The following is a 12,707-nucleotide window of genomic DNA, read 5'->3' on the forward strand; positions in this document are numbered from 1 at the left end:
CACCTTCTCCAGCCCCACCATAAATATCTTTAAGACCAGAACAACGAGCCATGCTCCAATTGAATGCGCGAGGCCCAAGGCGATTCGAAACCAGAGGGCTGGATAATGAAAACAAATCCACAAATCTGCGGACGAGGGCCGACATTAATATGCGGTTTGGCCTGGTGAAAAGTCAGGGAAGGGGCAATCCGGGCCGCTCTCATGTCCTGCAAAACAAACACATTCCTTAGCCTACTTTATGATGTACAAACGGCTTTGATTTGCCGTTTATTTTCCCTGTTCTCTGACCTCAGAGAGCGAAAACAATTGACGGGCGGTCGGGCCTAGGACAATAAATATTAAAACTAAGTGCCAGTGCTTTGGGCCATTTGCAATTTCAATTAGCCGCGCGCACAACTTGGCATTCAATTGGATCGACTGCCGCTTATGGTAAGGCTCCATAAAGCCAGCTGCCTGCGACATTACTCATCCGACAAGTAAGACATAACTTGCGGCGGGAAGGTGAAGGAGCCGCAGTCAAGGTGAAGTGCATGAATTTATGAATGAAATTAGGGCCAAATGTTTGTGTTCCTCAGACGAGAGCAGAGTGCCAGACAAAAATACGGAGAGCCAAAGGCCAAGAACTGCTGTTAGTTAACAGTTGGCTAACAGCAGCCGTCTACCACCGACTCGATGGCCGCAAGGCAACTCAGTCTGTCACCGACTTTCCTTCGATTCGGACGTGTGCGAGCCCCAAAAAATACAAGCCGAGGCTAAAATATAACCACCAAAATTTTGGTTTAATTAAAAATATTTTAAAGTAGTGTCAGTAAGGGAAAAAATAATAAAATGTATTTTTAATAAATAAAGTGTTAAATGCTTTTAAAATATATATATCAAGTTTTTCCAAAAATCCCCAGTGATTTGCCACTCATTAAATATTTCCCAGTGATTGCCTAACAAAGTGAAAACTAATTTTCCGTTCAGTGATTTCTTTTAAACGAGCCCAAAGGGTTAAGAAAAGAATCCCACGCGGAAGTCCTTGAACGTGCCATTGCAATCCCAAAAAAAAGGAGACACCCACCTTGTGAGACACCGAAGCGAATAAGGATACGACTCGACTACAAAGAAGGACACAATACGCGGAGCAAAAGTAAATATGCTTTTGTTATTTCATCTAGCCTTGCTAGAAATCAACATGTCGATGGCAATTTACTCAGGACTCGTTCTCAGAAATTTAAAAAATTCTATTTCCCAAATTGCTTACCTCTGGCAACCGCAAAGTTTAATTAAACCGGGCTAAGGCACCTGGGCAATGCAACTGGAGTGCGGTTTAAACTTGTTCTGCAACTGAAATTGAATTTCAAACCCTAATATGGTCCGCTTGGCTTTGCCCTGGCTGATTGGATTGTATAATTGCGCCGGAAGTCGCACATTTGTACACAGAATCGGAACCAGAATCGAAATCAGCCGGTGACTCCCAGCTCTTCGGTTTGTGCCCAATCATATCTAAATCAACTTTCACACCTCAGCTGGCAATTCAATTATTTTTCCAATTAGTTTGCGTCAATAAGATGTTGTCATCTCGAGACTGACCCCTCGAGATTCGTGGACCCTCAGCCTCCAAATGCGTAGCATACTTTCTGGGGCTTTTTAAACGCCTCCGGCAGAAGGAGAACACTTAACGAACAGGAAACATAATTAATTAGACGTATCAGCCAAGAATCTGGCTTCAAGCCAATAATCCAACTTGGCATTAACAGTGACTTGGTGTTGCTCGCCATACTTGGCCTTTGACTTCTAGCCCCAGAATTTGATTTCTGGCAGCAAGGGAAACCCATTTCCAAACGTGTTGGCGGCATAATGAGTGAAATATTACCCCGCCATGGCATCTTTAAAATCCAGCATGTGCTGGGATCCCTAATGGGCACCCAAACGACAGTCGGGGGTGGGAAAAGTTTCCCTTTTCTTCCCAGGCCAGAAAAACTTTCCCACACATGCAATCAGGTTTCGTTTCAGTCATCACGGCTTAGACCGAGCAAATAGAAAAACTTTTTCATCCACAACTATATTTGTATTGATTGCCAGCAATCTGTATTGCCACAGCTTAAGATGTTTACTATTAATAGAGTCAAGTGCCAAGTGACATTTTGGGTACAGTGAAACATATTTACATATAAAATATATAAAAAATGTTTTTTCAAATAAAAGTTATTTGGGACGCGGAAATATTTATTTTTACGTTAAATAAAAAAAAAATCTGTAAATACAAGCATAATGAATATTAATTTATTATTTTTAGAAATGTTGTTTTTAATATAAGAATAGTTTTTCATTTAAAGTAACCATTTTAAAAAGAATGAAGCCCTTCAAAAAAAGAGATACAAGGAAGGTCAAAATAAATACCATAATTTAAGACCTAATAAAATGAATTATTTTCAATTATCTTGAAACGGACATCAACCATCTTCTTCTGAATATCGAACATTAAATAATAATCTGATAGATACAAGATACAATATTTAAATTTGAAAAAGTATTTACTAATGATATACTCTATTAAAAACTTCAGATCATATTTTTATAAACAAATACATTTAAAAATATATTAGTTTAATGTATGTAAAACATAATTATTATCACACATTTTATTATCAAAGCCGGGACGTTTAGGACCTTTTTTCTCTGCACTAGAGTGCCAGATGTTTACCATTAATAGAGCCAAGAGGCTGGCGACGAGTGGCAGTAGGCAAGTGCTTTATTTCGGGATTCATACGCAGTTTCCCTATCGAGCCTTTGGGCCACCTGATGCCGCTGCTAAAAAAAAGTTACGTCAGCCCGGCTGGCTGGCTTCAATTTAAATTCATCCCTGAGTCTAATGACTTTTAATGTTGTTTGCTTCACAGGCGAGTGAGCAATTTTTGGGCCTGTCGTCGACTGCTTATCGGCCATGTGCCACAAAGGATGCGGCAGCGGATGCGCCAGACAGTATTAATAACGCATTGATACGAGTGGGCGGCCGACTTGGTTTCGGTTTTCCTCCAATCCGAACGAGCGGAGAAAGGAGAAAGAAGTCCGCAATTAATCGACGACAGCTAGCATGTTGCAAGGCGTCGCCATCACCATCGCCAACGACAGCAACGATGATGGCCTCAATCAATCATTCATGGCTCATGTGTCGCCCAGTCCCAATCAGATGCCCACCATCACAGCCACCACTGGCATGCCCAGTGCCAGCGAGAGCCCCGAGCTGTTGCTGCTGAAGAATGACAAATTCCTAACACATGTCGCCCATCTGCTGAACATAACGACCGAGAACCTTTCGAATCTCCTGGGCTCCACGAACGCCACCAATGGGAACGGCACAATGGCATCGGACTCGCCGATGGACGAGTCCCTGACCCTGCGTACCGCCTTCACCGTCTGCTATGCCCTCATCTTTGTGGCAGGCGTGCTGGGTAATCTTATCACCTGCATTGTGATTTCGCGGAATAACTTCATGCACACGGCCACCAATTTCTACCTGTTCAACCTGGCTGTCTCCGACCTGATACTGTTGGTCTCGGGTAAGCGCGTTTTCCAGGAACCATCAGGGCGTATGCGTAATGTCATCGAATACCCCGTCCCCTAGGCATCCCCCAGGAGCTGTACAACCTCTGGTACCCGGACATGTATCCCTTCACGGACGCCATGTGCATCATGGGCAGTGTGCTCTCCGAAATGGCCGCCAATGCCACGGTTCTCACCATCACAGCCTTCACCGTAGAGCGATACATAGCCATCTGTCATCCCTTTCGGTGAGTTTTAGGTAGTTTTTACTTTAATTTTTCCTACATTTTCATTATAAATGTATTTTTGACATCATAAATAGTATTTTCCCAGTGTTACTAGCCCGCCTTCATTAACAAAGTGGATCACGCATAAATGGGACAGACCATAAATAGATAAATGAAACTTGATAAGCGCCAGTCAAACGCAATAAAATGATACCACACAAATACCGTGCACATTAGAGACACAATAATTATTCATAATTAAACAGTCAGGTTGAGGAATGATAAAATAAGTCAGGCTTGACAACAAAATTCGGAGCGTTTTCACATATCCTTTCATTTATTGACACTAATTAATAGTAGCTACGCAGTTCATTAAAAACTATGGAATTAGCTGGCGATGAAAAAAGTGTGCCGGTATAAAACTATTTATTCAATAAATTAAGGAGTACCTACGTTTTTATTGAAGCTCTTCTTTAACCTGAGATTTATTAATATACAATTTACGTACAAATATAAATGGTTCCTTAAACGAATATGTCTGGATTCCATTCATAATTTTCGCGTATTGTGTTCCAGCGAAACCCATATTAAATTTCGTTTTTCAAAAAGGAACAAAGAATCTGAGTGAAAAAAATACCTTCTATTATAAGCACAATTTGTGTTTCCAACTAACTTTATACTTTTTCACAAATTTGCCAAATAAATGAATCTCCAGACATGAAAGAGTGGGTTGACCAAAAGATGGCATTCCAAACCCGATTATAAAGTTAGGGAAAAAGTTTTTCTTTCAATCAAGATGGGTTTAAATACTATTGTTGAAATAAAACGATATTTCTGTGTTTGTATTTCATGGTGGGTACTTGGATAAAACCCAAAGGATTCGCCTGTTTACGAGCTCAGCAACAGAAAGGGATTTAATCGGAGTCTTACGTAATGTGCCTTAAAGTTTTCAAGTTCCCTTTTCCTTTTTGTTTTTAATGAGGGTGGTTTCTATTTTAAGCACAGAGATAAATTAAAAAATATATGTAATCTGCTCTCTACAAAGCTAGGTCAAGATTGTTGAGGAAACTATTTAGGTTTTCCCTTCTAAGAAATTCCTAAAATTCATATTTTACATACTCTAACACTTTAAGTTAAATACTTCAAACCCTTGCTCTCATATTTCAAAAGAAGGCTACAAGTGAGGGCTAAAAATATTTTCCTAGGAAGAGTTTGACTTCCTTCCTGTTTGCACGCACATTTAAAGTAAATATTTACATTAAACTCAGGCCATCTGACCATCAGAGTTTGAGTGTAACTGCCATAATATATTTCAGCGCGTATCCGCCCACGTTTGAGGGAAAGCATTTACATCAACTTCCCCGAAATACTTAACATATAATGCAGCCTAATCTTTCCGTCATTTTGTAGGCAGCACACCATGTCAAAATTGTCGCGGGCCATTAAATTTATATTCGCCATTTGGCTGGCGGCCTTCCTGCTGGCCCTGCCGCAGGCCATGCAGTTCTCGGTGGTCTACCAGAACGAGGGCTACTCCTGCACGGTGGGTGGAGTGGAGTTTAAAGAGTGCTAGAACCCGGAATGAGAGTGCTATTTCGCTTTTATCCCCCAGATGGAGAACGACTTTTACGCCCATGTGTTCGCCGTCTCGGGATTCATCTTCTTCGGTGGACCCATGACGGCGATTTGTGTGCTCTACGTGCTCATCGGTGTGAAGCTGAAGAGGAGTCGCCTGCTGCAATCGCTGCCGCGGAGGACCTACGATGCGAACAGGGGCCTCAATGCCCAGGGACGAGTCATCAGAATGTTGGGTAGGTGAGTTGAGTTGGCGGCTTGATTGATTAAAGACAGCAACAAGCCCGCTCCCAACACCCCGGGCCTGTCAAAACTTTTTCGCCGAAAGTCTTAAATTGAAAATTACTGTCAACATATTTGCGTTGGCGACACATCAAACAGGGGATTCCCCGTCCCCCCTCATTCGCACTTGCGTCATCTGGGTTGAATGTGCTTCTGTTCCGCTGTATTTGCTTTCTCTGCGGTGTCATTAATTTTTCGCCAACATCGGTGTATGTGAAAAGCTCTTAAATGGCCATCTAGCGAATGAAGCAGAGGCGAAGACAGGTGGCACCTCAAGAGTAATCAAGTCGGGGCACTTGAGTGCTTTGAGGGTGGCGGGGTTCATAAAGCCAACTCGAATAATGGCAGGATATCTTGCTATCAATAAGCTATATTTAATGTCATTTAATAATTTTTCGCCTTTCTTTGGACTTTACTTATTTTACTTACCTTTTTTTTACTCATCATCATTTTAAAATTAATACATTTTCTGTATCTATACATTTTTATTATTAAAACCTCATGTCTTAAAGTTATGGTACAGGATTTCCTTAACATTTTCATGGTTTCAAATTTTATTTATGATGAGTTTTTTATGTTTAGGTCCAGCCGAAATTTTTAAAAATCCAAAGAGCTTATTTCCATTACAGGCCAGGAAACAAGTCGAAATGGAAATCCACAGCCCATTGATTCCGTAGTGTTCCACTGCCCTCGGTTGGCCAAATGGAAATTGATGGGCCAATTCAGATTAAGCCCAGGGCCTTAGTAATAAATTAATTTGGTTTGAGGGAGGGTGGTAAAGAAACAAAAGATTGCATTTCGGTTTTCGGTATTCAGTTAGAAAATATTTACATTTTAGCAACAGGTAAAACCCTGGCTTTCTGCATAAAGAGTATCCAGAACGTTTGCCCAAACTATTCGATTACGGGGGATATAAGAGATAAGGACCATTTGTGTGTGTAACCCACTTCTCCAGGGGTATTTAATACGCTCTTTATCCTTGCCCGTATTTGCAGTAGCTGTAGCCGTCGCCTTCTTCCTCTGCTGGGCTCCCTTCCACGCCCAGCGCCTGATGGCCGTCTACGGACTGAACCTGATTAATATCGGCATCAGCCGGGATGCCTTCAACGACTACTTCCGGATACTTGATTACACGTCCGGCGTGCTCTACTTCCTCTCCACCTGCATCAACCCGCTGCTGTACAACATCATGAGTCACAAGTTCCGCGAGGCCTTTAAGGTAGGGCCGGGATTGAACCCTTTTTTAAAATATTCATGTGTAAATAATGGGGTCTTTCCATTAGTTCCCTAGATAGTTTAAACCACTTTTAGCTTATTTTACACCCTAAATATTAATGCATAAATAACAAGCACTAGGGAGAAAACACTTTAAAAGAATTAAAAAAAATGCATTTAAAAAAAGTGAAACTAAACATATCATAACTTTGTAATTTTTAAATAAACTTAAACTCGAAAATGTTTTCTTTCCTTACAGATTACTCTCACAAGGCAGTTTGGCCTGGCCCGGAACCACCACCACCAGCAGAGCCAGCACCACCAGCACAACTACAGTGCTTTGCTGAGGCAAAATGGATCGATGCGTCTGCAGCCGGCCAGTTGCAGTGTCAATAACAACGCCCTGGAGCCCTATGGCTCCTACCGCGTGGTGCAGTTCCGCTGCCGGGATGCGAGCCACCAGTTGTCCCTGCAGGACAGCATACGCACCACCACCACAACCACCACGATAAACAGCAATAGCTTGGCCTCCGGAAACGGAAATGGAGTGGGATTGGGTGTAGGCAATACGCGGCGGATGCGAAAACAGGAGTTCTATGGCCCGGTGGTCCCGGGAACTGCAGTTCCCCATCGAATGCTGCAGGCTCAGGTGTCCCAGCTCTCGTCGCTGGGCGATGCCAACTCCCTGCTGGAGGCGGAAGTGGTGGACAGACACTACGCTTCCGGTCGGGCCAAGAGAGCCCTGCTGGCCACCAAGAGCGGTGCCCTGCTGGTGACACCGACCCAAAGTGCTGCCGACCCCTCGGAAGTCAGTCAGCCTGCCACTCGCCTCAAGCTGACGAGGGTGATAAGCCGGAGGGATGAGGTGACCAGCCACAGTTTGCCGGATCCGGAGACCTGTCAAACGGCAGCGATTCCAGGTCGAAGTTCACGAAAATTCCCCTGGCGCAAGCGGAGGCAAAAAACGGAGGACCCCAGCAGCGGCGACGGCGGCCTGACCTTTGGCTCACCCAAATCCCAGTGATTCCGGCTGGCTGATAACTAGAGTTATGCTTAGTTAGGCATTGTTTAGTTAGCGCAATAAACTTTTCGATCTGTAAATATACGCCAGAGAACCTAGCGATTTGCATGCAAATTTCGGCTGGCCATAAAAAGAATAGAACGAATGGGCAAGGTCCAGACGATTTATGCGAGGCATAAAGCCAGGATAATGAGGCAACAAAGCGTTGTGACGAAAAAATGCCACGCCCCGTATCTTCGTGCGATGGCGAACGCATCGCACTCATAAATTAAATGTTAAGTGTTGAGCTACCAGCAAAATAATGTGAATAAATAAAGAATGTTGCCAACATTACAGCAAAATCCTTTTAACGGTGTGTTTCTTTCTAAGCACAATGCATGCCAGCAGCATTCACCTTCATCTGCATTCCACAGGGGCGGGGTCAGGGGTCGAAGGAAAATCGGAAAAAACTGGCAAAACCTTGGCTTATCCTTGTGCAGCGATTCGAAGCAATCTGTTTGTGCTTCTGGCGACATTTTTCCTTACAGATTGGCAGGCCATCTGCCGCTTCTCCACTGAAAAAAAAAAACAATCAACCAAGAGGATAGAATTTTACTAAAGAATTTGCGAACGCATTTTTGTTTCCTTTTTATTTAAGAGCGCGAATACTTTAGAAAAACATGCTCTGAAATGACAAAAAAGGGCACTAAATAACACCATAAAAACGCGATTTTCTTAGATTTCCTTCTTCGTTAATCTCCTCCCTAGTAATTGAATAGGAATAGGATTTTTTTTCCTTAAATTTTTTTGATGACTGTAAAACAAGTCCCCCTGTTGCAACAAAGTCGTTTCAGTTTACACCTAGCCAAGTGCCGGAAGAGGTCCATTATTCAAGGGGGCTTTGTAGGCTAGGAAGTCCGGATTGAAACGAATGTGCAAGGAGTGGCAAGTGGCAAGAATGGTCTTATCCTGTGGCAAATTGCCACGTGGAGTGGGTGGAGAGTGAGACTAGTACCACAAAATAAATCAACTTAAAACTGGTACAAAATTTAAGAGCTCCGTCTGATATTACGGCCAAACGGAATTATTAATGGCTCTTGAGAGCAGGCAAAAAAATTCAAGTGAAGGCCAAGAGTCAAGAGCCGGGCATTGAAAAATTCAAAGCCAAATTGTCGCCTCTTCACCTGCCTAATGAGATGTGTGAGGCATTTTTTGGGCTCAGGAGGACTGAAGTTGTCGTGTGGTTTCAGCTCATATATCAAATGGATATTTACCCACTGAATACCGCTTAGCATGGGACCATGTAATTCCATACTGCCCGTTGGCAGGAAACCGTAACAAAAGGCTTCCCTTCGGGTCCTGCCACTATGAACCGCCCCGCGCCATTCATCATCGGAGATGGAGATTCTTTTGTGAGGAGCTTTCAGTGGCGGATGCTGGATGGGTGGGTCCTCCATCAATAAATCGTGCGGCCTGCCGCCTAGTCAATCATAATCTGACACAATAAAGATATTAATCAGAGCCATAAATTTACTTACGGTCTAGACAAGCAGTTTAATGGCCAGCAGCTCGCACAAGGCTCCCTGACGAAGATGAAAACGAAGATGAAGCTGAGCGGAGTTCCCCGGATTTTTTCCCCTTCCCTGCCACTCGAGAACTTTAATAAGTCCGGCGGGGCAGCTCGCATATTGTCCCGGTCATTACGCGCAGACATTTCAGATTACTCTGCCAGTTTATGAGCGACAAACTTTCACTTTTCAAAGCGGCACATTCATTTTTTCGTTCTCAACCCCATTAGAGGGGAAAACAACAGCCACTCAGGGTCCAAGAGTGGCCATATCCACTTCCACGTCCATGTCCATGTTCAGATTTTAAAGCCCGAGAGGCCACACATGCATGCTGTCCGGTCATTCTGTGCGGGTCCTTGTCTGCACCTAACGAGCCAGCAAAGAGCTGGACAAAAGCCGAGCCGAGTTACTTTGAACCCATCACCGGGTTCACTCAGCATCACAAGCGGGCAGGCACTGAAGGAAAATAAGTTAAGGGAGCAGGATATCTTCAAAAACGTACGTAGAACAATTTAAAAAATATATAAGAGGGGGAAATAAAGAAGAACTAGAATGATACCAACGGCCGAAAGTCTTAGTTTAAGTCTTAAGTTCAGACTTTTGGCAACAGTGTGCAAATAAGTAAACAGAATAATATCAGAAATTAAGTACGCGACTAGTTGTACGAATTCAGGACACAAAAGTTACAGGGTAAGTGTTGACACTTTGAAGAAATTTAATGAATTATTTATTTGTAGTTATTATAATTTGTATTAAAGTTAAAATAACTACAATTATGAAAGATGCCAATTGTATTACTTGAATCCTATTTAATTGAAAGTATAGGAATAAATATTAATTGTAAAATGTTGATGGACCCATAGGATGTTCAGGGATCCAAGAGATACTAAGGGATCCATAAGTAATATGATATAAATCAAAGCTTTTTGCAAAAGCTTTTAATTTTTAATACATTAAATTCAAAGATATTTTTATTTTATTTCTTTTTCCCCAGTGCATAAATATAAATTCCACTCTTCTCTTTGGTTTAAAATCCTTTTTCTAAAGTTACATATGCCGAAGCATTAGAATGTTCAGCTGGCGTTCAATTAAAAATTTGCTCAAAAATGCGGTCGGGTGAGCTGAACAACTATTGTGCAAAACAGCTCGAGTATCCTTGTCATGGGCTTCAATTAAAGTTGTGTAAACACGCTCCAAAGGACACTCTTCATGGGCGACTTATGTGTTTATTTATTGTGCCCTGGCCCGGCTTGGCCTGGCCCCACAAGATCCGGGGCGTAGTGTTTCGATGAACCCAATTGATTCTTTTGTTGCCACTGCCTCGGGGGTCAACTCTTGCCCTCCGCCGATGGATGGCAAATAAATACTGTTTTCTGTGTGCTCTGCTGTGTGCTGCGGCTCAGTCGGATTGTCGTGGTGCATAACCGATTTACGCTTTAAATGCTGTGCCATGTCAGGGCAGAAATTTTAATTAAACGAGAGTCGTGGTTATGCTCGGTGTGCATAGTGCCTGTACAGTAATATCCTCAGCAGCTGTCCCACGCCGCAGAACAATGCAGCAAATTAAAATAATAACAAGGGGGCCGAAAACGGCGATGGCAGTTTAAAATTCAAGCGCCAGTCAACAGCTGGCACTGGCAGTTTTTGACAGCGAACTAGAAGCCCCGACCTCTGCGCACAGTTCAACAAACTAAAAGTGTTTGCTTTATGGCCTCCCTGTACTCGATGTACTTGAAGCCCCAGCCCAGTCCCTTAGCCCTTCTGCCAGCCCCAATTCTTTTTGGCCGAGACAAACAAAACAACATTCGCAATCCCCCAAAAGCAGACATCTCAAGATTAGCTGCGCCACAAGTCGAGAGCCAAAAATAACTCGGAATATTCGCTCAATTGCAGTGGCCAAAACAATAAACCGAGCAAAACAGCCTTGACCATGGAGCGTGCAACATGAACCCATCCGAGTCCCAGACTACGGGTCTCTTCTGGATTCGACGCCCTTCCTTGGAGAACTGCACTGGGGAAATGTGGGGAAGTTTTAAATGCTACTTTGTCAGTAATTTTTTTTAACAATTCATCATCACAAAATCCTCCCCGAAATTTGAAAAATATTGTAATATATTCACTAAGGTACATGCCTTTTAGAATGTCTAATATCTAGAAAGTATGTCTAATATCTTATTTCAAGGATTAAATTGATTGATTGACTAAACCTTAGTATCTTCTTCATTTATCTCATTTAAAATATATATTTTTTATATTTTTCTCAGTGCCTTTGTACTTTGTTTTCGTTCGCCAGTGGTTCCACTTCGAATACGAGTACCCGGGGTAATTGTCCTTAAAGCGGCACTAAGAGCCACAGGATTTACTTGGAACTTTCGACGAAACAAAATCAGAATTTAATCGCCCTGCTGGTGGATGTGTGTTGGTCGCCCGGAATCTTGTTTGCATTTTGAAACGTGTCTGAGATAATTTGTTTGGGATTTAACGCCGTCGGAGCTTCAGGAACTCTGAACGGCTTCCTCGGCAGCTGTTTTTCCTGTTGTCGACGTCAGTGGAGCTGAAACTACGATGCCATCGAGTTGGTCAATTGAAATTAAGCCAATTTACATAGATCCCATTAATTGAGGCCACTCGTGCAGGGGAGCAGCAGTGCCATGGACAAGTTTGGTACACTTTCAACTGCTCGCTCCGCTCCAAAGTAAAGTTTATTAATTAGCATTGGCTGGGGAGCGGGTCAATAAGTCCTTGGACTTTCAATGAAAAACACTTCGCTTGTTCGGCAGCCTTCTTGTTCACTTTCCATTGTCGCTCATCCGACAATTTTAGTCACTAATGACTGCATTTTCCATGGACTGCAGCGCATTTAATTTTTTCACTTCGTAATCGAACGTAATTCGATCTAAAATCAGACTAATTCTGTATGCTTCGGGAAATTCGCATTTAAATAATTGATTTTATCAATTATCTCTGCTGACCAACATTGAGCTTGACAATTGTGTATATTTATAGTTTTTAATTGCGAAAAAAAGCGAAAAACACCATTGGATAATGGGTTATTAGCAAATCATATGTGTTTTTTGGCGCATGATAACTGATAATAACATTTTCACGCGTCGAGTATTAAAGCTAATGAAGAGATCATACAAAATTAATTATTCAATTGCTGAGAAGAGAAAATTAATTTGAAATTTATTTTTAACGAGCTTCTAACTCAATTAGGTGCAATTCAAAGAGGAAACACATAAACTAAGTACAAACTACGTCAAAATAAATTGTTTTTAGGCTGTCGCTCACACAACATTTTCATCACAATTC

At 42.4% G+C, this 12,707-nt stretch overlaps 1 protein-coding gene across 3 annotated transcripts; it reads left to right on the top strand.

Moving 5' to 3' along the window:
- Positions 1-722: 722 nt before the first annotated feature.
- On the top strand, positions 723-8,181 carry LOC108031065 (pyrokinin-1 receptor). Of its 3 annotated transcripts, none has more exons than XM_017104270.3 (7): positions 723-1,132; positions 2,886-3,545; positions 3,611-3,776; positions 5,166-5,298; positions 5,368-5,566; positions 6,608-6,831; positions 7,087-8,181. In XM_017104270.3, the coding sequence occupies exons 2-7, from the start codon at positions 3,080-3,082 to the stop codon at positions 7,849-7,851; spliced, it is 1,953 nt and encodes a 650-aa protein (XP_016959759.1). In that variant the 5' UTR covers positions 723-1,132; positions 2,886-3,079; the 3' UTR covers positions 7,852-8,181. The 3 variants fall into 3 exon arrangements, with proteins under 3 accessions (XP_016959759.1, XP_050744482.1, XP_050744483.1); XM_050888525.1 differs by having other exon boundaries at positions 6,611-6,831; XM_050888526.1 differs by lacking the exon at positions 7,087-8,181 and having other exon boundaries at positions 5,368-5,570; positions 6,608-6,797.
- The last annotated feature ends 4,526 nt before the right edge of the window (positions 8,182-12,707 follow it).

The sequence above is a fragment of the Drosophila biarmipes genome, chromosome 3R (genome assembly GCF_025231255.1).
Source record: "Drosophila biarmipes strain raj3 chromosome 3R, RU_DBia_V1.1, whole genome shotgun sequence".
Taxonomy (NCBI): Eukaryota; Metazoa; Arthropoda; class Insecta; order Diptera; family Drosophilidae; genus Drosophila; species Drosophila biarmipes.